This window comes from Carassius carassius, chromosome 24, assembly GCF_963082965.1.
Source record: "Carassius carassius chromosome 24, fCarCar2.1, whole genome shotgun sequence".
Classification (NCBI taxonomy): domain Eukaryota; kingdom Metazoa; phylum Chordata; class Actinopteri; order Cypriniformes; family Cyprinidae; genus Carassius; species Carassius carassius.
In genome coordinates this window covers 18,569,218-18,590,565 of record NC_081778.1, presented here as the reverse complement: position 1 = coordinate 18,590,565, position 21,348 = coordinate 18,569,218, and the positions used below count along the sequence as shown (strand labels likewise).

Here is a 21,348-nt window from a genome sequence, read left to right as displayed (position 1 = left end):
GTTTTGTTTCACAATCCTCTCCAGGGTGCGGTTATCCCTATTGCTTGTACACTTTATTTCTACCACATCTTTTCCTTCCCTTCGCCTCTCTGTTAATGTGCTTGGACACAGAGCTCTGTGAACAGCCAGCCTCTTTTGCAATGACCTTTTGTGTCTTGTCCTCCTTGTGCAAGGTGTCAATGGTCGTCTTTTGGACAACTGTCAAGTCAGCAGTCTTCCCCATGATTGTGTAGCCTTCAGAACTAGACAGAGACCATTTAAAGGCTTTGCAGGTTTTGAGTTAATTAGCTGATTAGCGTGTGGCACCGCGTGTCTTCAATATTGAACCTTTTCACAATATTCTTATTTTCTGAGAAACTGAATTTGGGATTGTCCTTAGTTGTCAGTTATAATCATCAAAATTAAAAATAAACATTTGAAATATATCAGTCTGTGTGTAATGAATGAATATAATATACAAGTTTCACTTTTTGAATGGAATTACTGAAGTAAATCAACTTTTTGATGATATTCTAATTACATGACCAGCACCTGTATACTGTATATATGAAATTTTAGTTTTGAACACATCTTTATTACATTCAATAAGAGCCGAATGCTTCCCTGTGGGACTAAACTGCAAAAACAATCTGCACACCTGACAGCACTTACAGTAAAGCTTGGCTGTGGAACATACACTCATCCCTACAGACCCAATAAACATTGTATTGTTACTCTGGTAACAGTTGCTGGGATCTCACCATCACAGCCTGGACAGTGTCAGGCTCTCAAGAGGTTGCTTATACACAAGTGTCAAACGCGCCATCACCAAACCACCACTTACCACCAGAGATACTAACGCATGCAGAAATACAAAATCTGACTCACACGCTATATCACAACAGAACGATCTATCACTGCTCCAGTTCAACCCTGAAACGCTGTCAATATACAACAATGCCAGTAAACGTGCAGTCAGGTTTGTCTCATTAATGAGCCACACAACTATGTGATTTCTGATTCTTATAGTCAATGTTTCTGTTACTAATGGTGACAATGGACAGATTTAGCTAGGAAATGCATTAAATGAACCATCTGTGCAACCAATGTAATCCTGCACAGCGTCATGTTAAATGATTCTCCTATTGAGATGGAACACAATCCTGGATTCGAATACATTTCATATAAACCATCCACAGTGTATAAATTAGGATGATAATGGAGGGAAACAATGTAATAAAACAGATGATGGAGTTCAACCTACTATTTAATCAACTGATTCATTAGCAATGTAAAGACTGTTTCCATAATCACCAAAGAAGAAAGTAAACTAATGATAAAAAAAATCATTATATGTAAGATAAATTGATGTGGAATGAATTTCTCAAACAGGATTAAACTAGAAAAAAAAAAAAAAAAAAGCCTAATGTATGATATGTATGTCTGATAGATGCCCTGGTGCCTTTTTCCCCGCTTCTATTAATGTTTCTGATTGCGCTATTAATCTATTTCTGTGTACTGCTCTGATTCATTCGGACAGAAGGAGAAGATATTTACATCAGCGGGTTCCCTAAATGGACACAAACACACTTGCTTGCGTACACAACCAAAATATATTAACAACATAAAAAGATTTATTAAAAGGAAAAAGTGTAATGTTCAATCCTACATCAGATATGAACAAACAGCATGAGGGCAGTGGGTTTGTATATAAATGTCTCGGGAAGAGGAAGAGTTTAGACCGTGGTTTGGGATTTGGAAGTGGTGCTTTGAAAGGCATATGTGATGTGGTTACGGGCTTGATTTAGGTAAATATCATCGTAAGACTGAACATCTCCAGAGAAATGCCTCCAGTGCATGAGCTCGGACATGCTGACTCGTTGTGGAAATGATGCCGTGCTGTCAGCATGGCGACCCAGTTGACATGCCCTCCCAGTCTCCTCCTCGATCTCCTTCACAAAACCTGGAAATGTTTATATTCAAATGAATAAAAATGGTTACTTTTTTTGTTTTATTATGAAAGAAGATTTAAAAAAAGACCAGTAAAACATCTGTAAAAAAAAACAAAAATATATATATATATAATTGTGTAATATTACTACAATTTAAAATAACTGGTTTCTTTTTTAATATATATTTTAAAATGTAATTTATTCCAGTAATAGCAAAGCTAAATATTCAGTTGAAAACAGGTGCTTAATGATGCTTAATATTTTTTTGGAGACCATGATACATTTTCTCAGGATTCTTTGATGAATGGAGAATTCAAGAGAAACAGCATTTAAATGTAAATAAATGCGTTTAGCAGACGCTTTTATCCAAAGCAACTTACAGTGCATTCATGCTAACATTTTTTAGCTAACGTGTTTCCTGGGAATCGAACTCACAACCTTTTGCGCTGCTAATATAGTGCTTTACAATTGAGCCACAGGAACACTATATGTATAGTATTAATGTGAACTAAAAAAAAAAATTAACATTATAAATGCCTCCACGCTCACTCTTGATTAATTTAATGCATCTTTGCTGAATAAAAGTGTTAATTAAAAAATGACCCCAAACTTTAGAACAATAGTGAACATAAATATACACATATATATGTATCCTTCTTCCTGTAACTACAAACTTAACGCCTGCAATTAATTAATCTGTATTTTTTGACTGACAGCCCTAATACATAACGTTATGAGAATCATCTAGTTTCTTCTTTGTTTAATGGCATTTAACTTGCTCATATTTATGTACCTGGTGTATTTCCATCTCCAGTGCACTGGCAGTCTAGTAGGTTGTGTGTGAGGCAGGTGGTATTTGGGTCAAAACTGAAAAGGTCCCGTAGCTCCTCAGCAGAAAAGCTAATATGCTCAGCTTTCTTGGAAAGGTCCACCACTGTCCCAGAAAGGCCCTGTTTACTCACCTGCCTCTGATAAATCTTCTCTTCTATAGAACCTACAAAACACACGTGCACATTATTGCGGACCTAAACTCATGTGCAAACTCCGTAAACAAATGCTTTTTCCAACCATGATTCATCAATCTGAAGCTTTCCAAATATAAGAGTGTGTCTCATCATGTGATATGTGTCATAACATAGAGCCTTTTCGGTGGAAAAGAAAGCCAGTCTGTTTGTGAGGGTTATGATTGATGAAAGGCTGTGATTTTTTTCAGGTCAAGTACTTCTTTTCATTGCACAGTCATAACAAACAGCTAAATTTATCCATCGACAGACAGGCTAATTATACTTATTTTTCGGGGTAATTTACAAATGTTATGGATACCTGTTGTAAGAAATCTGTAGGTGTGAACTGTTTTCTTCTGTCCATCTCGCCACACTCTTGCCATGGCCTGAAAGATATATATCAATAATCGTTTAGATTATTGGAGCCTTATAAAACATGTGTTTTCACTCAAAGCCCTCAAAGATCATTTGTCACAGCAGCAAAACAAAATGATGGTGTCACATGAAAGCAGAGCATTCAGACAGATAATTACCGGAGTGGCAAAATTCACAAAAGAGGTTTATGGTTTTTGTATTTACTGCCATCTAGTGGTCTGCATTAAAGGTGCAACTAAGACAGGTATGTGTGTTGTAGAGTGCAGTCTACCTGCAATGTGTTTCTAACTAGTCTCAAAATACACTGAGCTGCATGTTTATTTTTTGTAATACTGTATTATACATGTATTATTGTTGCTCTGCAGTGTAACATGGCAAAATGTAACATTGTGGAAGTCCACTGACCTGTATGTCATTGGCAGGGTTCCAGTCTATATCATATAAAACAAGATGGGAGGCACCAATGAGGTTCAGTCCCACCCCTCCAGCCTTGGAGCTGAGTAGCAACAAGAAGTTGGATGAGTGTGGGCTGTTGAAGGAATCAACAAGTCGTTGTCGCTGGGCTACAGGGGTCTGTCCATCAAGCCGACACCATTTATAGCCAATATGATCACAGACCTCCTGCAGTAAGTCAAGAGTTTGTGTGTAGTTGGACACCAAAACAACCCTAAAGAGAGACAACACTGGACATGAGTCATATAATATAATATATATATATAATATAATAGATAAGATTAACTTGTGTTTTTTTTTTGTAAAGAGCTTGAGCAATCAACATGCATTATATACCAAAAATACCATAATTTATTATTTTATCCATTTCAATTTTTTCACATTTATTCTGACTATATTGTATGTTCTTGAATGTATAATGCTAGATAGATTAATAGTGTTTTCTTATCTTCAAAACTGTTACATAAAGTAAACTTAGTAGTAGTAGAAGTTAGTAATGTGACCTCGACTTGGCAGCACCCATGTAAAATAATACACCTTTTATAAGGCCACTGATATGATGAGTATACATCATTTAAACATTTATTTATCAGATATGTCAATACTTCTAATCATTGGCAACTTAATGCAAAAATAAATATAGCATTCAAGCTCTTTTATGACAGATAAGTAACAGCACATGAAACAGTCATGATAGCCATGGCAAACGTTTACATTGCGTGGATTCTCTTTACAGGATGTGCTGAAAAGCTAGAAGCAGGAAATGTGTATGTATAAGATAATTTGTACGGAACATCATCAGACTTCTCAGTGAGTCAATTCTCATTTATTTGAGTGCATTTTGATGTCATTGAATTTGGGAAGTACAGTCACCACACTACACCAGCAGCGACCGTGCAGCAGCGGTACATGCTGGTGAAACAGATCTGGCAAATGAGCAGTGTGCATTTGTGTTTGCGCTCTGGAAAGTTCCAAATGATAGTATTTATTAGGTGTTTTTGCAGCGTTTAGTAATGTAGTCATCAATGAGTAATGATTTCATGAACGCAATGGCCAATCAGAGCTGTTAAAATTATAATCTGTCAATATATGCCCCGCTGTTATTAACACAAACAGTATGTCTATTTTAAAAGCAGAGCATCCATATTTTAATTCATAGGCTGCCTTAAATGTATAGATTTTTTTAAGCTTTTGGATAATTATATAATGTAAATTGTGTGCTTAATTCATGAGAGTGGTATATTTAAACTAAACATGTAAATATAAAGAATTCTGTTTAATTCATTGCTATCCCCCAGTAAAAGAGTGTGTGCGGCACTGCACACATATAATTACATTGTTTAAGGTTTATAAATCCTGATATGTGCATGACAAGTTTTATAGATCAGGCCTGTCTGACTGGCACAAATGTATTTGTTACACATGAATAAATTACATTTATAAAGAACAACTGGAGACAGACTGGAGATGCTTTTACTTTGCGTTATAAGCTTTTCGCATGCTATATTTTTTCAATGGCTTCAAAAAGTGGTGGGGACATGTCCTACCCCCAAATTAAGCATATGGTTCTAATAATTCCTTGATGTTTAAACCTTTAAAATGAGATGATGTCTGTAAAGCAGTTGTGTATGTAGCACCTGTCTGTGCGATTGACGTTCTGTATTGCTGACAGCAGGTCTGTTAGCACTAGAAGTTTTCCAGAGTCTGCAGTGCTGAAGGCACCTGTAGAGTACCCCTCAGGAAAGAGTTCCATTATTCCATCCTCATACATCTCATCCGACTTCTTATAAAGCAAATACCACAAAGAAGAATTAAGAATCAGCCATATTAATAAGACAAAGAACATGGCAGGACAAAATACCAGCACCTATTGTACCTGTAAAGTCTTGTAGAGCAGCGCAGGGTGGTTGCAGAGTTTCTTGAGGGCAGTGATGCATGCGAGGTGTGGGCTGTGTGTGTAAGTGTTTGTGCTTGCACCAGATAGGCAGGCTCTGATTGGCCGTGTGGCCAGGAGGACTCCATACAAACGTAGCTGCAGTTCAGTGGGTTTGCAGAATACGGTCCACTCTATTCGCTCGGATAAATACTGATTAATGATCTCCTGAGTGCGCCTTAATGTAAACACACCTGTTAGACGAAACAGCTCAGCGGCACGCTCCTCTCCAATGCACCGCTCTTCCTGAAACACACAGTTGGGATCATTGCCACTCCAGCTGATGGAGATTTTCTATTAAAAAATTGGATGATCAGTACTGGAGATTTAATTGCAAATGCTTATTTCCTTTATTTTTACATTTGCATGTCATTTGCCATCACCTAATGCTTAAAAACAATAATTTGTTAACTGCATATGTAAAAAAAGTAAAATGTAATATTAAGCAAATATTTAAAATGAATATCCATTTTCATACTGAACATTATGATGTTCTGATGCCTAAATTCACTTTTACAATTTAAAATGACTGTCTACGTATTTGTATAATATTTTAAATGTATTTATTTTATATGCATTTTACTTTAAGACATATATTATTTAAAATATATTTATATACATATTATGCAGTGGAGATCAACATTAGAGAACAACCTACAATTTCCTAAATTTCAAGGTCACTGCAAGAGAAGATGCCTCTCAATATTGGTTCAACACTGCAGTTGGAATTGCTTGCCAGTTCAGTGCTGAGCGTGTAAGGATCTTTCTCTGCATGTTTAAGAGAAGTCGGACTGAAAGTGCACTCCGCAGTGATGAAGCCTCTCATTAGCAGAAATAATCAAAAGGCGCAACTTTGCTGAGGATCATGTTGTGTGGAGAAAGGAGAGCTGGTCCAAAGAAAAAAAGATATACCGTATTTTCCGGACTATAAGTCTTTTCATAGTTTGGCTGGTCCTGCGACTTATAGTCAGATGCCACTTATTTATCAAAATTTATTTGACATGAACTAAGAGAAATGAACCAAGAGAAAACATTACCTTCTACAGTAGCAGGAGGGCGCTCTATGCTGCTCAGTGCTCCTGTAGTCTACCACTGAAAACATAGAGCGCCCTCTCGCGGCTGTAGACAGTAATGTTTTCTCTTGGTTCTAAATAAATGCAACTTATAGTCTAGTGCAACTTATATATGTTTTTTTCCTCATCATGACCTATTTTTGGACTGATGCGACTTACACTCAGGTGCGACTTATAGTCTGAAAAATATGGTATATATATTGTATGTCTTATTACCTCAGTGCAGGTAGGCTGGCGAGATCTGAGAATGGGCTCTTCATAAATCTTCCTGTAGGCTGAAGATGTTCCCAGAATTCCTGGATTTACAAAGTCAACGATGGAATAAAATTCCTGCAGGTCATTCTGCACTGGAGTACCTGTTAAAGAAATAATTACACCCACACACACACACACACACACACACATATATATATATATATATACATATATATATATATATATATATATATATATGTTTTACAATTACATAATGTTATACTACTTCACTTGTTTACAAAAGTGTGTTTTTGTTTGAAATAGGAAACCTGTTAATATAAGACGGCGTTCACATGAGAGGGCTGTGACTGCACTGCTTGTTTTGATATTGCTGTTTTTAAGGCGATGACCCTCATCACAGATGAGCACTCCGAAATCCAGCTCTTTCAGTTGGTCCACAGAGCGCAACAGCATCTCGTAACTGATCACCATGACAGAGCAAAGAGGAGAAGATACAAAGTCCTCCACACGGTGATCCTACAGGGACAACACAGACATTTAACATTCTCTTAGTCATCAATCCATCTATTATCTGACACAAACTCACCTGGTCCACAGTGTAAACACTGATCCTCTCCCTGCCCAGCCACTTGTTGAACTCAGCAGCCCAATTCTTGACCAAACTTCCTGGGCAAACCACAAGTGCCCTCTTCAGTACAGGCCGTCCACCATAGGGGCCCTGCCTCAGTAGTGTCCAAAGAATGCAAACACACTGTAGCGTCTTTCCCAGTCCCATCTCATCTGCCAGAATAGCCCCACAGCGGCCAGGAAGTCTGCAGCACACAAACATACATGGGCATAAACAGAAGTGCATATGTAAAACCATTACATTAACAGATGAACTCTTTTTTACCTCATTCCCATTAAGCATTCGTAAAGGAAGACCACACCCTCTTTCTGATGTGGCCGAAGATGATTGGTCAAGTGGGGGTCAATAACCACATCCACCAATGGAGAACCAGATTTATTATTCAGCCACTGGTGATCGGTTGTTGGACGCGGCATCACAAGGGCACCTTGGGACAAATAGAAAATAAGCAGTATGGATATGGATAGCTTGGATGAAAATGTAATAATTAAAATGTATTTTTTTAATCACCTTTTTGTCTTCACCATTTTATTAAATTAAAGCAGTGTAATTTATTTATTTTTTGGAAGGATAAATACGATGTATCAATAACTATAAGCACATAAAAGGACATGGATATTTCTTTAAAAAATGTATTAAGTTGAGCATGTGTTGTACCTGGTGCGTTCGGATCATGTCTGGGTTTACAGATGGCTTTCTCAGGTTCAGAATCTGTAAGTGCACCTCCCTTGAGCGCTGGTCTGGTAAAGGATTTGGACACCGGTCGATATAAAGGGGCCTTCAAGACCGTTTCTGCAGGAGTCTCAACTGCAGCATCTTGAAAACAACGGCCTTTGGCGTAGTCCTCTTTGGATATGACCCCCATGACCTCAATTTGCTTCCCTCCTACCATAAGAGTCTGACCCTCACACAAGCTCTCCAGCTCTGATGCCTTGTAGCCCGAACCTACCAGAAAAAACCTGATTAAAACACACATCTACACAGACTCAAACATACTACCTCAGAAGTGAAGCAAAGGGAGAACTGTGCATTTCAAATAGGGATGCAGCAATATAAAAATTCTTGAAATTTAATTATTTGTATAATATGGCTCATATATATATATATATATATATATATATATATATATATATATATAAATCAATAAAATTTTTTATAAAATTAAATGTTAAAAATAAAATCAATATTTTGTATGTTTTCAAAGTGAATTTAGGTATGAAAAATGTATAATGTACAGTAAGAAATTTGGTATTCAGAGATTTACTAACAATTACATTTAACAGTGGTATTTTAAATTAGTTTTTTAAAAGTTAACTTAAGGAATTAGATGACAAGGGAAAAGAATTGGGGGAATGAGCAAAGTTTGCAGAGATAAAATATAAATATTTAAAAAAAACTCTTATATCAGCTGAAAAACAATATATTGTACATCCCTAACTTACGCATGAATACGCATTTGTATACAAATAAGTATTGCTAGAATGTGCTTTGTTAAGCAAACCTCGTCCAATGTCCCGCCCCTCCATATCTTTAAGGACAACAGTCCGCCCCCTGGCAACCAACACAGCGTCGCCTTCCCAGCGCTTATGCTTCCGTGATGATGCCTTGCACCACATGACACTATAGTAGCATGCTTTAAAATAAACAAATAAAGGATCAGCAGTGATATACAACATATCAAAAGCCTAAATCATAGACAATGTTTAACTGATTACATAGTCTCAATGAATTAGAAATGTGCCTTTATACAGCCACTAGTCATATGCATATATACAAATGTTGTGCTTTGTGCATCTGTTCTGTCAGATAAACTACATAACTAGGGGTCAGGTGAAAAATAGAGGCATAAAAACCATGAAATCAAAATCGGTTTTATTTTTTGGGATGTTTAAAGTATTTATTATGAACTATTAACAACAACAACAACAACGATCCAATCAAGTCCTGCCATATATGTTGGCTCATCTGAGAAGCTGCTTTATTTTGACATGTCACAATAAGGGGGAAAAACAAGCAATTTCCATTTTATTCTGACTTGAAATACATGCATAATACTGTAGATAAACACCCAAATGAAGTCCTCAAAAACAGCTTGACAGGGAAGGTTCACATTCATTGCTGTTGCTACGTAACGCTGACTGTGTGACAAAAAAAGAATAAAAAGGACAGGCTCAAAACACAGAGATTAAAGCAATTATGAATTTATTAGTGAATACATACAAAATAAAATCATATTTTCTTCTTTAACCAGACATATTAAAAACGTTCATTCCTGCTACAAACATCAGGAACAATCCTTTTGATTACAAATGTTGATCAAATACAAAAACAAGAAATAAATATACAAACAAGCCTGTTGATTTTTACATTACAGAGTTCCCTCGTGATAGACTTTCAGACGTGACACCATACGTGTCACATTAATGGTAATCCTTGGCGTAGCCTGGCCGCCCTCAGTTTCTCTACTTTGACCCTTGACCGGAGTAGCTCCTCCTCCAACTGTTGCTTTCTCTTAAGCCCCTCCCTCTTCTCCTCTAGATATAATCCAAGCTTTCTGTGATTGGCCAGAAGCAGCTCATGCTCCTCTCGCATCATCTGCAGAGCTTCTGCCTCAAAAACGGGATTCCTGAACATTGCCCTCCCCCTCTGATATGCGCTCCTCCTGGGGCCGTGTCCCGACGGCGAGGGTGGCAGGTGTATGGAAGAGGGGCATGGAGACAGAGAGGCCGCATACACATGGGAGGCTAATTCCTCCTCCTCATCTTCCTCTTCTTCCACTACTTCATTTTCCCTCTCGTTCTGTCCGTGGTGGGCCTGACTGCTTGGTGTGGCGATGGTGACAGGTGAACTGTGGGATGCGATCAGGTGAATATCAGGAGGTGGTTTCACATCCTCTTCAGTCTCCACCCTCACAGCCGCAACAGTCAGATAGTCCGACAATGCTGGGAGGGACAAACTGCTGCCTGGCTGCTCTACAGGAGAATTCCTCTTGAACTGAAGCCTAGCACAGACACAAAAAACCCCCAAATCAGAACACTGAATTTTGAACATGATTAATAAAAAACAAGAGCTCTGAATGCTCAGTTGTATGTCTCAGGATTTATTCTCAGTTACAAACAAATAAAAACGTTGAATCTGATTCAACTAGCTAATTCAAATGAATCAAATCATGTTCATCCACAGCTCTCGACTGGATTTGTGGTGATAACTGATGAAAAGAAAGACCTGTTGTTTTGCCAACACAACCAAAAAGCCTAAGACATGGAGACGCTGGTGGAAAGTAACTCGTCTTGCACATGGCGGCATACCTGGCATTAAAGCTGCATCGGAAATACGGTTAATGACATCCAAATCCCCTCAGTGCAGCTTACCGCTGGCACAGGACAGAGTGAAACGACAGTGAGTGTGTGACTGCAATGTGTGCTTTGACTGCCTATGACATATTAAAACTAGTGGAGGAAAGCAATATTTAAAGGCAATATCATCTTTTGAGAGTAGCCAATTAGGCCTCCTGAGAGGACGTGTTCATGTATTAACTCGTAATTGTTTTCATTTTTCCATTGGGTGATAGATGCGTTTTGATTTATGGACTCACCTAATAATGTGCCAGTTTTGTTTTTTTTGTGTCATGTAAGTATCTGTGCACTCAATCTCACCTGTGGAGTGTGTTCGGCTCTTTGTCCCCCACGTGAAACAGTTGAGGTATCATTTCCATGATGCGCTTGGTTGGCTCTGAGATGCTGCTCCGGTACTCGGGTTGGGCGTGGCTTCGCTGAAGAACTTCCTGCTTGGCACTTTCTTTAAGTCGCTTATAGAGGGTCCGGAGGCCCTGAGCTGTTCTAGGGGGCCTCTCGCCTCCGAAACCATTATAGCTTTCTGCTATGCTGTCCCAGCACCGGTTCTTATCCACAATCACAGCGTGCTTGTTGGTGTGCTCCTCCAGAATGCGTATGTGAGGCTGGACCAGCCGCAGAAGATCCAGTTTCTCAGAGAGGGTGAAGTTGGAGGAGCGGGCCTTGCCGACCATGCTGTTTGACATGAATAAGGTAGACATCATGCCTTTAGGCTTGTCTCAGTGCTCTAGGTTTGATCTCCTTCTCCTCTGTTCCCTGTGCTGTGTATCAGTCTTTCTCTATTCACTTTTGTGAGCAGGCTGCTTCACTGCTCGTCTTGGTTAAGCAACACACATGCACAAACTGGCTCTCAAGCACACAGACATAAAAAAAAGAATCAGGCTTAACTAGGCCAGCCTCGATTAGGCCCACGCCTACCCGGGGAGGGCTTTGTTGGAATTCCTTTTAGCTTAAGCTGACGCAGGTTCAGTAAAGCTGCTTAAGCCTAGCCTGACCTACATAACAAACCCGACTTCATTAGACTACAAAAACAGCGGAGCTCTTTATCCCGCTGCAAACAGCGACATGTATTGAATTTTGAGCGGGAAAAGACTGAAAGCGTGTTTTTGATAGTGTTTATCTATTCAAGTCCGTGTTTTGACAGCTGGGAGCGTGTCCGCGCGAGTGTTGAACTCCCAGAGGAAACATTAAACTGACGCGCCAGAACAACTCCAGCATTATGTGTGTGCGTTCAGACAGTGTGAGAGAGAACTGCTTCACGGACACCAGTTGCTATACATTTACCAGTCTGACTGACAAATGCACCACAGCTCACACTCACATTATGCAGTACAGTACACCTCTGTCTTGAATCTGTGCGCGCCACGAACACGCTCACACACACAGCGCCTGTCAATCAAGCGGTCCGTGAGCTCGGATTGGTTAGTTTCACTCAAAGCCGAAGTTAAAGAAAGGAAATAGAGATGCGTTTATTCAGCCGGACTAATCTCTTAACATTTTGCTGTTTTTCTCTAAAAGCTTTACTGAAACATTTAAAACTAAGTGACCAAGCGCATTTACTCTTTTTTTTATCTTAATTTTTTACAGTTAATCTTAGCAATTTGTGCGACATTATAAAGTATCAACGTGATAAGGTTAGCAAGACCATACAAAACAGACGCCTTAATCAAATAACAAAAAATACTTACAAAAAAAAAAAAGATTTAACTAAAAATCCGAGACATATATCTCTGTATTAAGTTAAATATGTCACTTTATTACACGGCTCTCTGAGATACTTAATTTCTGAATGGTCCGTCACGACATTCATGGCAACACTACATATTATACCGCTAATCAAAATAAAATGTTTCTTACATAGCTCAGCTGTGCTTTTGTTCTCTTTTTGTCTTTTTAAAAGCCTGAATAGTAAGGTTAAATAGTAACCTAATTAAAACATAAAACATTATTTCATTTCCATGTACAGTATTTATTTATTTGGGAGGTAGCGGTGTAATACAAGTCTAGGGTTTGTTTTGCGATAACGTTCATCAGATCAGTTATGATCTTTGGATTATGGTTAAATTACAGGAGCCATTTAGAGACAGGTTATAAAACCTACAGTTAAACTACCAGTTTCCAAATACATTTAGCAGACGCTTTTATCCAAAGCAACTTACAAATGAGGACAATGGAAGCAATCAATATCAACAAAAGAGCAATGATACACAAGTGCTATAACAAATCTCAGTTAGCTTAACGCAGTATGCTAAGCAATAGTTTTTTTAATAATATAATAAATAAAAAGAAAACAGATAGAATAGAAAGATAATAGAGCAAGCTAGTGTTAGAGTTCTTTACAAGGATAAAAGGAGATAATAAATTAAAAACAGACGAGAACAGACAGAACAGGCGAGTTGTAACTACAGAACACCTTTGCAGCAACGTGTTTATATCGTTGAGGGGCACAGGTTTATATAAAATAAAAATATACATATTAAAAATCTGTTTAAAAAAAAGTCCTCCCTCGAGTCCAAGTTTAAAGTATGTTTACAAGTACCGCATTACTAAGATATTACAATTTTGTTACCAAAGGAGAAGCATTTTATTTATACACTAACTTTATTCACTAACCAGACTGAAAAATCAGTTTGACATTTATTGAACGAGAGATAAAAACAAGTGATATTTCAATCATAACACACACAAAATATGAAAGTGCTGTATCTTACCAGTAGCTGTGCAGCTGGCATATGTATTTGGCTGTGATGAGCAGGTGCCTGTTTCTGCTGGTTGTTCAGGTTCTGGAAAGTCAGGTCCTGGTGACCTGAAGCTGTTTTCCTTACATTCACCATGAGGAACAGCACTCAGGACCCGGACTAAAGCTTTACTGCCCACTGGAGCATTAGACACAGCTGGAGCATCTGCACTACTCAAACACCTCTGGACCTTACGTCAGACAAAAACAAAGAATAACGGCCTTATTATCATGATACTGGTGAAGACACGTGTTCTAACACACTGAATAGATAATATGAACATTAAGATATTATCATTCACATATAAATTATGTACATAGCCACAAACATCATATAACATTTGTCATCATGACCACTTTGCAATCATTCTCTTGTTTCTGACCTTATTGAGCAAAACATTCCCCAAAGCAGATGTGGTAGGTGCTGCTGACGGTACTGATGGCTCTGGTTGGGGACCAGATAAAGGTGGTCCATCAGTCCTCGCCGGCCCTGGTGGCATAAACCTGGGTTTCTTAGCCGTATTTCCACGGAGCTGACTCGGAGCTCCAGATCTGCGCATCCTCTCAATAAAGACTCAAGCTAAGTACAAAAAAAGTAAGACAACCATGAAACCTCAAAGGTCAGATTAAAGGGATAAGTTGCTTTCTTAAGTATAAAACTAAAGAAGAAATTTTATCAAAAAAAAAAGAAATTCAGATTGCATTTATTGCCACAGCAGCTTGTTGTAAAAGTGTATGAGACTTTCAAATCTCAACATAACCGATAGAACACCAGAAATTTAGATTTCAACTTATTCATTTAATATGTGCATTTACACACTTTTAGAGTCCTAACTATACATTATAAATAAACAAAAAATTGATATTTAATTTTTTATAAAATACCACGGGTCACAACTAAACTAATCTACTCTTTGTTGTCATATGTACAACTGATTGAAGTCTCATCAGCCTTAATAATACATGAACGGTTCTTAATAAATAAATAACGGTAATAAATTGCGGTTCGTTGGTGACTGTTATCGATTCAACAAAAAGAGCCGACTCGGAGTCATTTGGACAGGAATCGGACTACACTGAATCGGCTTTATATTCATTAATTCGTTCAAAATAACCTGCTCATACGAGTTTGGGAAGATGGGAATGGGATAAACAATGAAATAAACTACATTTTGGCTAAACTATGCCTCTACGCAAATGACATATAACAAGCAACTCTCGCTGTCTTTAGCTAAATTTAGCTAAACCGGGGTAAACAAAGTAAGCTTCGTTGGCTGCTTCTAATTCTTCAAAAACTTTCCAGATGTACTTGGATCTAAAATACCATAAGAAGACAGATAGCACGTTAAACGCTTACCTTTTAATATGTTTCTTCCGAGTACTTCAAACACTTTTCCTACTTTCAAAAACTCCCTCGAAAAACATCACTCTTGAGTCTGCCGCGGAAGTGACGTATATTCACCGCGATTGGTCGAAGAGCTACGTCACCTAAAGGGGGTGGGGCGAAAGAGCTAAAGAGCAGCAGAAATCAACAGTAAAGAGAGGAGTGTCAAAGAAACCTGACAGTAAGTGTTGACTGCTAAAATTGTATCTAATCCAGCAGAAGTAAATGAAGCAAACTCAGGAGGCGTCTCAAAATTTTGATCCCTGTCAACCATCACTTATCAAACAGGCAAGTACTATGTGCTTAACCTTCACATTACTAACCCTTACTTGATTTATTTCCTACATACATCAAATATGACCCAACAGCTTTTGTACAACAAGTATAGCTTTGACATCAAACCATTTATTGATTTGTATGTATTTTATTAATTTCATAATTAAATCAGACAATTGCTGTCCTTCATGCTTCAGATTCATATTTAACCGTCAAGCAGCACACTCTCATTTTTTGTTTTCTGCTTTTAATTATTACTGTACAGGTTACCCACACCCAGTGAAACCTAAATATGTCTAGAATATTTAATTCGCTGGTAATAAGTATAATTTATGTCAAATATAAATTAAATATATGTCAGTGTGTGGGAACTTTAGTCATTTTTGTAATATATAGTGCTTGGCTCTGATAATATTTCATTTTTATTTCATTATCACATGGAAATTCAGTAACTGTTTTAACTCTTGCATGTGCAAAGATGCATGTCTGGTCGTGTAGTGCAAGTGTTTTATATACTGCTGCATGTCTGAAAGTGAAGCTGCAATGCTGCTGTGTGGAAAATAATCCAATCAGAGTGTGGGAAAGCGTAATCCTGTCTAATCCCACCACAGCCATGAAGAACAGAGATCAGTCCAGACACAGAAACAGCAGCACAAACAAACATCCTCTCCTTCAGAAATGTTTTTTTCACAATTACACAATGTTTCCTCAGCTGTGAATCTGCAACAAATGACAATAAAGGGTAAACTGGAGTGCCACAGTAGAGAAAAGTGTTATTATCAAATTAAATGCACCAGTCACACGTTGACATCCGAGAGGAGATCAGTTGATTTACTCTCACATGGCCAGACAGGTGCAAGAACAGTTGCACAGGTCACCTGTTACTTTTTTGAGGATGTCATTGATGGGGTGGCAAATACAATCGTGCATTTATTCTAGAGATTGACTGATAATCTGTTTTAACACTATGTTTTTTCAGTATTAATCATTATCTACGTACTTACAGCTCTGTGGAAATTAATTGATCATCTCATGTGGGTAATTGCTATACAGTTCAAGTATAAATCTCCTTTTGAAAACCCTTTGTCAGTTTATTTTGCCTATTGTAAATATTGTTGCTAGTGCTGATATAAAAATGTGTTTTTAGTTTTGAGAAATGAAGATGAAATATAAAAAAACAGAAGTAAAACATTAAATACATATCAATTATAGGACCCAGAAACAAATAATCAGTATCAGTTATAAAAAAAATAAATAAAAAAATCTGTAATTTATTCTCAAACTGGCATTTTAAATATGAGTTTTGTATTTCTGAACTCTCCATGTTCAATTTTACAATAGAACCACCAGATATTTTGCTCTTTGAATTTAGAGTTTTTGTAGGATATTTGTCTAGTGTGTGTGTGTGTGTGTGTGTGTGTGTGTAGTGTATTTGCGTGTGGGGTTGCTAGGTGCTTCAGTCTCATTTGTTCACAGCATGAAGAAGAGTTTCCCAGAGGGTTTCCCTAAGGGATTTCAGCAGGTGTGTGTTGTGTTCTTGTAAATTTGTTACACATTACATCGTCCGTGGTACAGGAGAGAGTTGCATTGAAAAGGTGGCTCATTACAATTCATGCTTGCTGTAGAGTCTATTTCCTAAGGTTTAGCACAAATGAAGATGGCAAACTGGCCCCAGATCCCCAGTGTACTTCTACACTCATAACCCCACCCACTCATGTTTCAGTCCAACAGCTGCCACCTGGCTGTTTCTACGGCAACTGAGCAGACCACCTTCAGCAAGCACACCTGAGAGAAAGAGAACAGGGGAGACAAGATACTACAGACGCTGCCAGGTAGTTTATTTTGTTTTATATATTTTAAGAAATTTTCAGAATATATATTTTATATAAATTATGCTGTTAAGTTTACATAATCCGTTATGTTTTAGTGTACACAGGCAGTGGCCTTAAATATTTTAAATCTAATTTGCATGATTTTTTTTTCTTAAAAAAAAAAAAGTCTATTTAATGCAAAATAAATATTTGTTATTACATTTCTGTACTAAAAGTTTAAGATCTTTAATGAAAAAATATTTATCTTCAATTTATATTTTTAAAAGTTTAAGATATAAAATATGTAATCATAGGTTTTATTTTTGTGTAGTTTTTATTTTAAATTTAAATTAAATTTAGTTTTTGTTTTAATTATAATAATGTGACTTGCTATGACCATGAAGCAGCTTTAATTGTAGGTAATATTTTTTTTTTTCCAAAAAAAAAAAATTGTTTTTTATATATATATATATATATATATATATATATATATATATATATATATATATGTGTGTGTGTGTAAGATAATATTCAATAATATTCAAGATTTTTTTTATATATTCTTAATATAAGTTTAATAGGCTGTATTTTTTAGTGTGCACAAATAGTGGACATATTTTTTTTTTATGTAAAATATTTATTGTTAAATTTCAAGTTTTACACAAAATCTATTAATTTATTCTTTTATATATATATATATATATATATATATATAAAGAGAGAGAGATTTATTTAGAAAGTATTAATGTGTAAAATATGTAATCTTAGTATTTTTTGTGTTGTTGGATCCACTCATTCATTCTCTGACCTTCTTATCTTATTTAGAATTCAATTCAGTTAAACTAACCATTTTCCCCATTACATTAATGTAATGTTGGAACGTTTTAGTTAATATAAGTTTTTAGGTACATCAGTTTGTTCAGTGTTGTTTTCTGTGTGTGTGTGTGTGTCTAGGATGGGCTATGATCTAGAACGTTTTGTAGGCTATGTGAACGAAGGTCTGCTGTGCTGTGTGTGTCGGGATGTGTTAGAAGATCCTTTGCAGGCTCCGTGTGAACATGCCTTCTGCAGCTCCTGTATTCATGGATGGCTCATCCACCATAACAACTGTCCAGAGGACCGCTTGCCTTTAGACATTACACATCTACGCCCGCTATTCAGGTAACTGAGGTGTATTAAGCATCTGTATTTGCGCAAAATCACTTAAGATAACTTTAGCGTTAATGGCATTCATTTTATTGACTCATGAATACATGTGTATTGTGTGTTACAGATACATGAGGAATGATTTAGCAAAGCTGCAGGTGAGGTGTGTGTTTCGGCCACAAGGTTGTGAGGTCATATGTGCTCTGGAGTCTGTTCATCGGCACGAGGAACAGTGTGATTACGCTTTGCTGAACTGCAGTAATGCAGGTACACATATACAAGCAGATATATATATATATATATCTTGGTACCCAAACTTTTTTTTGGCAGGGAACAGGTGTCTTATACACAGCAGCTACAGTATCATTCATTCATATACAAGCGCTGTAACAGCAGATGAATGAGTGTTGTAGCCACAGCATCCAGCATTGAGTGATCACATCTTTAATTGTTAATGAGAGACCCCCTCAGGCAGCCAATGAGGTGAAACTTTACTTCAGGGTTAAAACAATTGATCTGTTCAGTCAGCCAACTAACAGAAGCAGATTCTTGGCATAATACATATGTGTTAGTATTAATAAGCTGAATGCAACATTCCCTAACCCTGGAAATCTTTGTTTGTATATAAATATGCAGGTGATGAGTACTTATGTTATCATTGTGGTAGGTGTTCTACGTTTTTTGTGTTGTGCAACTGCTGTGTGTCTTTTCCTTCAGCAATAAACCTTCTACTTAGTGTGCCAATAATTTTCACTGGCTGTTCAAATAGTATTTTTAAAAAAAAAAGTTTATTCATTCATAATTTAATATTTTGACTTAATTTTTAAATGTAGTTTTAATAACAATTAATAGTCATTTAATAATAATTGTAATTATTATTAAAAAAATGTTTATGAATGCATCAAATTGATCAAAATGACAATAAAATAATTTATAATTTTACAACACATTTCTGTTTCATTTAGCAGCACAGCTGTTTTCAACATTGAAATTAATAAATGTTTCTTGAGCACCGAATCAGAATCTTGGAATGATTTCTGAAGAATCATGTGACATTGAAGACTGCAGTAATGGCATCACAGGAACAAATTACATTTAGAAATATATTAAAATAAAACATTACAAGATTAAATAATCTGACCCCAAACTTAAATTATTATTATTATTTTTATAATTTAGATTTATTAATATTTAGGTTAAGTTTAAATGCATAGTTTTCACATTTATTTATTTTTAAACAAATGTTACGTTTCCTTCCTAAAAAGAATTGCCAATAATAGCTGGGCATGAAATAGTTTAGTTATACAATAAACTCAAAGAAATTCATTAATACTGTTGGCGTAAAGTGTTGGCATATATGGCAAAACATTACTGATTGATTTGTACTTTTTCACCCATTCTTACTGATGCTGCCAAGACTATCAAAAATAATTCTCACATTTTCAACAAATCCTCATCTAAATCATTTTACCTAGGGCTGTCAACCCTGCCTTTTAATATGCTTTTTATCTGCTCTTAGTGCATGAACATTTGCTGTGTTCCAGGGTTTCCTCTATTTTTGTTGTTTAATTTTCAGTTTTCTTTGTGGTGGCATTCAGGCTGCCCGGTTCAGGTGTCGAGACGCTCTCTGGAAGCTCATCTGTGTGTGTGTGAATACAGCAGTAGAGTCTGTGCAAGCGGCTGTGGATACACAATCATAAACACAGAGGAGGCCCAACATAACTGTGTGTCGGAGTTACGAGCCGAGCTGGACATGCTCAGGTAAAAAGACCTGCTCAAGTCATACGGACTTGCCACCATGTAAATGGTTTTAAGCCTGAAAAATACCTGTGGGTGTTTGTTATAGGGCAGAATTAAACTGCAAAGTTGAAGAGGTGAAGCATGAAATGGAATCTCGCTTGGATTCCCAAAGACGACACATGGTGCAGAAGGAGAGTCTGCTGAGGATTGAAGTGGACGAACTGAAGGTATGGTACTTTTCAAATCAACAGGCTTTGTGTGTGCGTGTGCAGAAAGTTATGAACAAGTGTGTGTGTGTGTGCACAGGGCCAGCTGTCCCGCGTCATGTCAGATGTCCGTGTTCTGCTGGGTGCAGAGAGAGCGCGCAGACAAGAGCTGGAGAGGGTGGAGCTTGAGAAGGCAGAGCTTCTTGAACTTTTAAAAAAGGAGGGGCTCAGACCAGCCACGCCCTCTGAAGCAGCACCGCCCCCTGCTGAGGTGCAGAGGAAGCACAGCTCAAGAAGCCTAGCTTTGGACTGCATCAAAAGGAAGAATAGAGAGGTGACAGTCATCTGAGGACATTGCTTTTCACTACAGAACAGTAAGGAAGAGGGAATGTCACATTATACAAATAGAAAACCACTACCTGGAACTAATCATCTGAATGAAGTCCCATTATTGTTGTTCCTCTGGGTAAACTGAATAATTGATATGAGATTGGCTATGTTCTTTGATTTAAGCAAATTGTGTAGTAAAACAAGGCGTTTTTTACAAAGTTTTTAGAGGCTAATTTTTCCATTTGAAAGATCCAAAGAGATGCATTCTGCTATATCCATTGATATTAAAACAGTTTTTGACAAGGTACATTGTGGATTTCTACATAAAAATACACTCAAACATATACTCTCGAGAATTTAATCTTATTTAACATTTAAAAAATTAGAAACACGACAATGATATACACAATGATATCAGCCGATGGTTGAAACGAATACAGCAGATCCACATCCTGATTGGTCCTTCAGAGCCTGACGGCTGAGTCTGCTTTGCTCAAGGCAGTGTTTAGCGAGTGAATGAGCGGACGTGTCAGCCCCGTCTGCCTCCGCTCCCACCACTGTTGAATTTCTCTTAACCACATCCACTTATTACTCCTCCTACACTAACTCCACCACCACTCAGCCAGGACAGGCCCGTCCTTCTGCCTCTGGTGGCTCTGTCCCGAGGAGCCAGTCGGTAAGCACCTGAAGAGTTCAGACAGAAGGGTCGGGAACTGTTTGACACAGATGCAGGGTGAGCTACAGACCTTTTT

General features: G+C 37.3%; 3 protein-coding genes across 3 annotated transcripts; 1 reads left to right on the top strand and 2 right to left on the bottom strand.

The window, feature by feature from the left end:
• Positions 1 to 1,591: 1,591 nt before the first annotated feature.
• rad54b (RAD54 homolog B) lies at positions 1,592 to 15,197 on the bottom strand. Its single transcript, XM_059507893.1, has 15 exons — positions 15,061 to 15,197; positions 14,087 to 14,283; positions 13,678 to 13,894; positions 9,115 to 9,246; positions 8,271 to 8,558; positions 7,878 to 8,040; positions 7,572 to 7,797; positions 7,294 to 7,501; positions 6,986 to 7,125; positions 5,640 to 5,942; positions 5,401 to 5,546; positions 3,716 to 3,977; positions 3,255 to 3,321; positions 2,725 to 2,925; positions 1,592 to 1,942 (listed from the first exon to the last, which is right to left on the bottom strand). Exons 2-15 carry the CDS (start codon positions 14,261 to 14,263, stop codon positions 1,716 to 1,718), a joined length of 2,757 nt encoding a protein of 918 aa, XP_059363876.1. The 5' UTR covers positions 14,264 to 14,283; positions 15,061 to 15,197; the 3' UTR covers positions 1,592 to 1,715.
• Positions 9,587 to 12,632, bottom strand: LOC132103080 (fibrinogen silencer-binding protein-like). Its single transcript, XM_059507894.1, has 2 exons — positions 11,270 to 12,632; positions 9,587 to 10,614 (listed from the first exon to the last, which is right to left on the bottom strand). The coding sequence occupies exons 1-2, from the start codon at positions 11,668 to 11,670 to the stop codon at positions 10,029 to 10,031; spliced, it is 987 nt and encodes a 328-aa protein (XP_059363877.1). The 5' UTR covers positions 11,671 to 12,632; the 3' UTR covers positions 9,587 to 10,028.
• Positions 15,198 to 16,633: 1,436 nt separating the features above from the next.
• LOC132103081 (RING finger protein 151-like) lies at positions 16,634 to 20,901 on the top strand. The gene is made up of 7 exons (XM_059507895.1): positions 16,634 to 16,885; positions 17,087 to 17,195; positions 18,129 to 18,335; positions 18,448 to 18,587; positions 19,919 to 20,081; positions 20,167 to 20,287; positions 20,367 to 20,901. Exons 3-7 carry the CDS (start codon positions 18,130 to 18,132, stop codon positions 20,613 to 20,615), a joined length of 879 nt encoding a protein of 292 aa, XP_059363878.1. The 5' UTR covers positions 16,634 to 16,885; positions 17,087 to 17,195; position 18,129; the 3' UTR covers positions 20,616 to 20,901.
• Positions 20,902 to 21,348: the final 447 nt, after the last annotated feature.

Coding starts and splice junctions, on each gene's coding strand:
- LOC132103081 (XM_059507895.1), top strand. CDS start 18,130: ATGGGCTATGATCTAGAACGTTTTGTAGGCTATGTGAACGAAGGTCTG. Junction 18,336..18,447: donor CATCTACGCCCGCTATTCAG/GTAACTGAGGTG, acceptor TGTGTGTTACAG/ATACATGAGGAATGATTTAG. Junction 20,288..20,366: donor TTGAAGTGGACGAACTGAAG/GTATGGTACTTT, acceptor GTGTGTGCACAG/GGCCAGCTGTCCCGCGTCAT.
- LOC132103080 (XM_059507894.1), bottom strand. CDS start 11,670: ATGATGTCTACCTTATTCATGTCAAACAGCATGGTCGGCAAGGCCCGC. Junction 10,615..11,269: donor GAGCCGAACACACTCCACAG/GTGAGATTGAGT, acceptor TGTCTGTGCTAG/GCTTCAGTTCAAGAGGAATT.
- rad54b (XM_059507893.1), bottom strand. CDS start 14,263: ATGCGCAGATCTGGAGCTCCGAGTCAGCTCCGTGGAAATACGGCTAAG. Junction 7,126..7,293: donor ACGCCGTCTTATATTAACAG/GTTTCCTATTTC, acceptor TTTCTTTAACAG/GTACTCCAGTGCAGAATGAC. Junction 2,926..3,254: donor CTACAGATTTCTTACAACAG/GTATCCATAACA, acceptor TGTGTTTTGTAG/GTTCTATAGAAGAGAAGATT.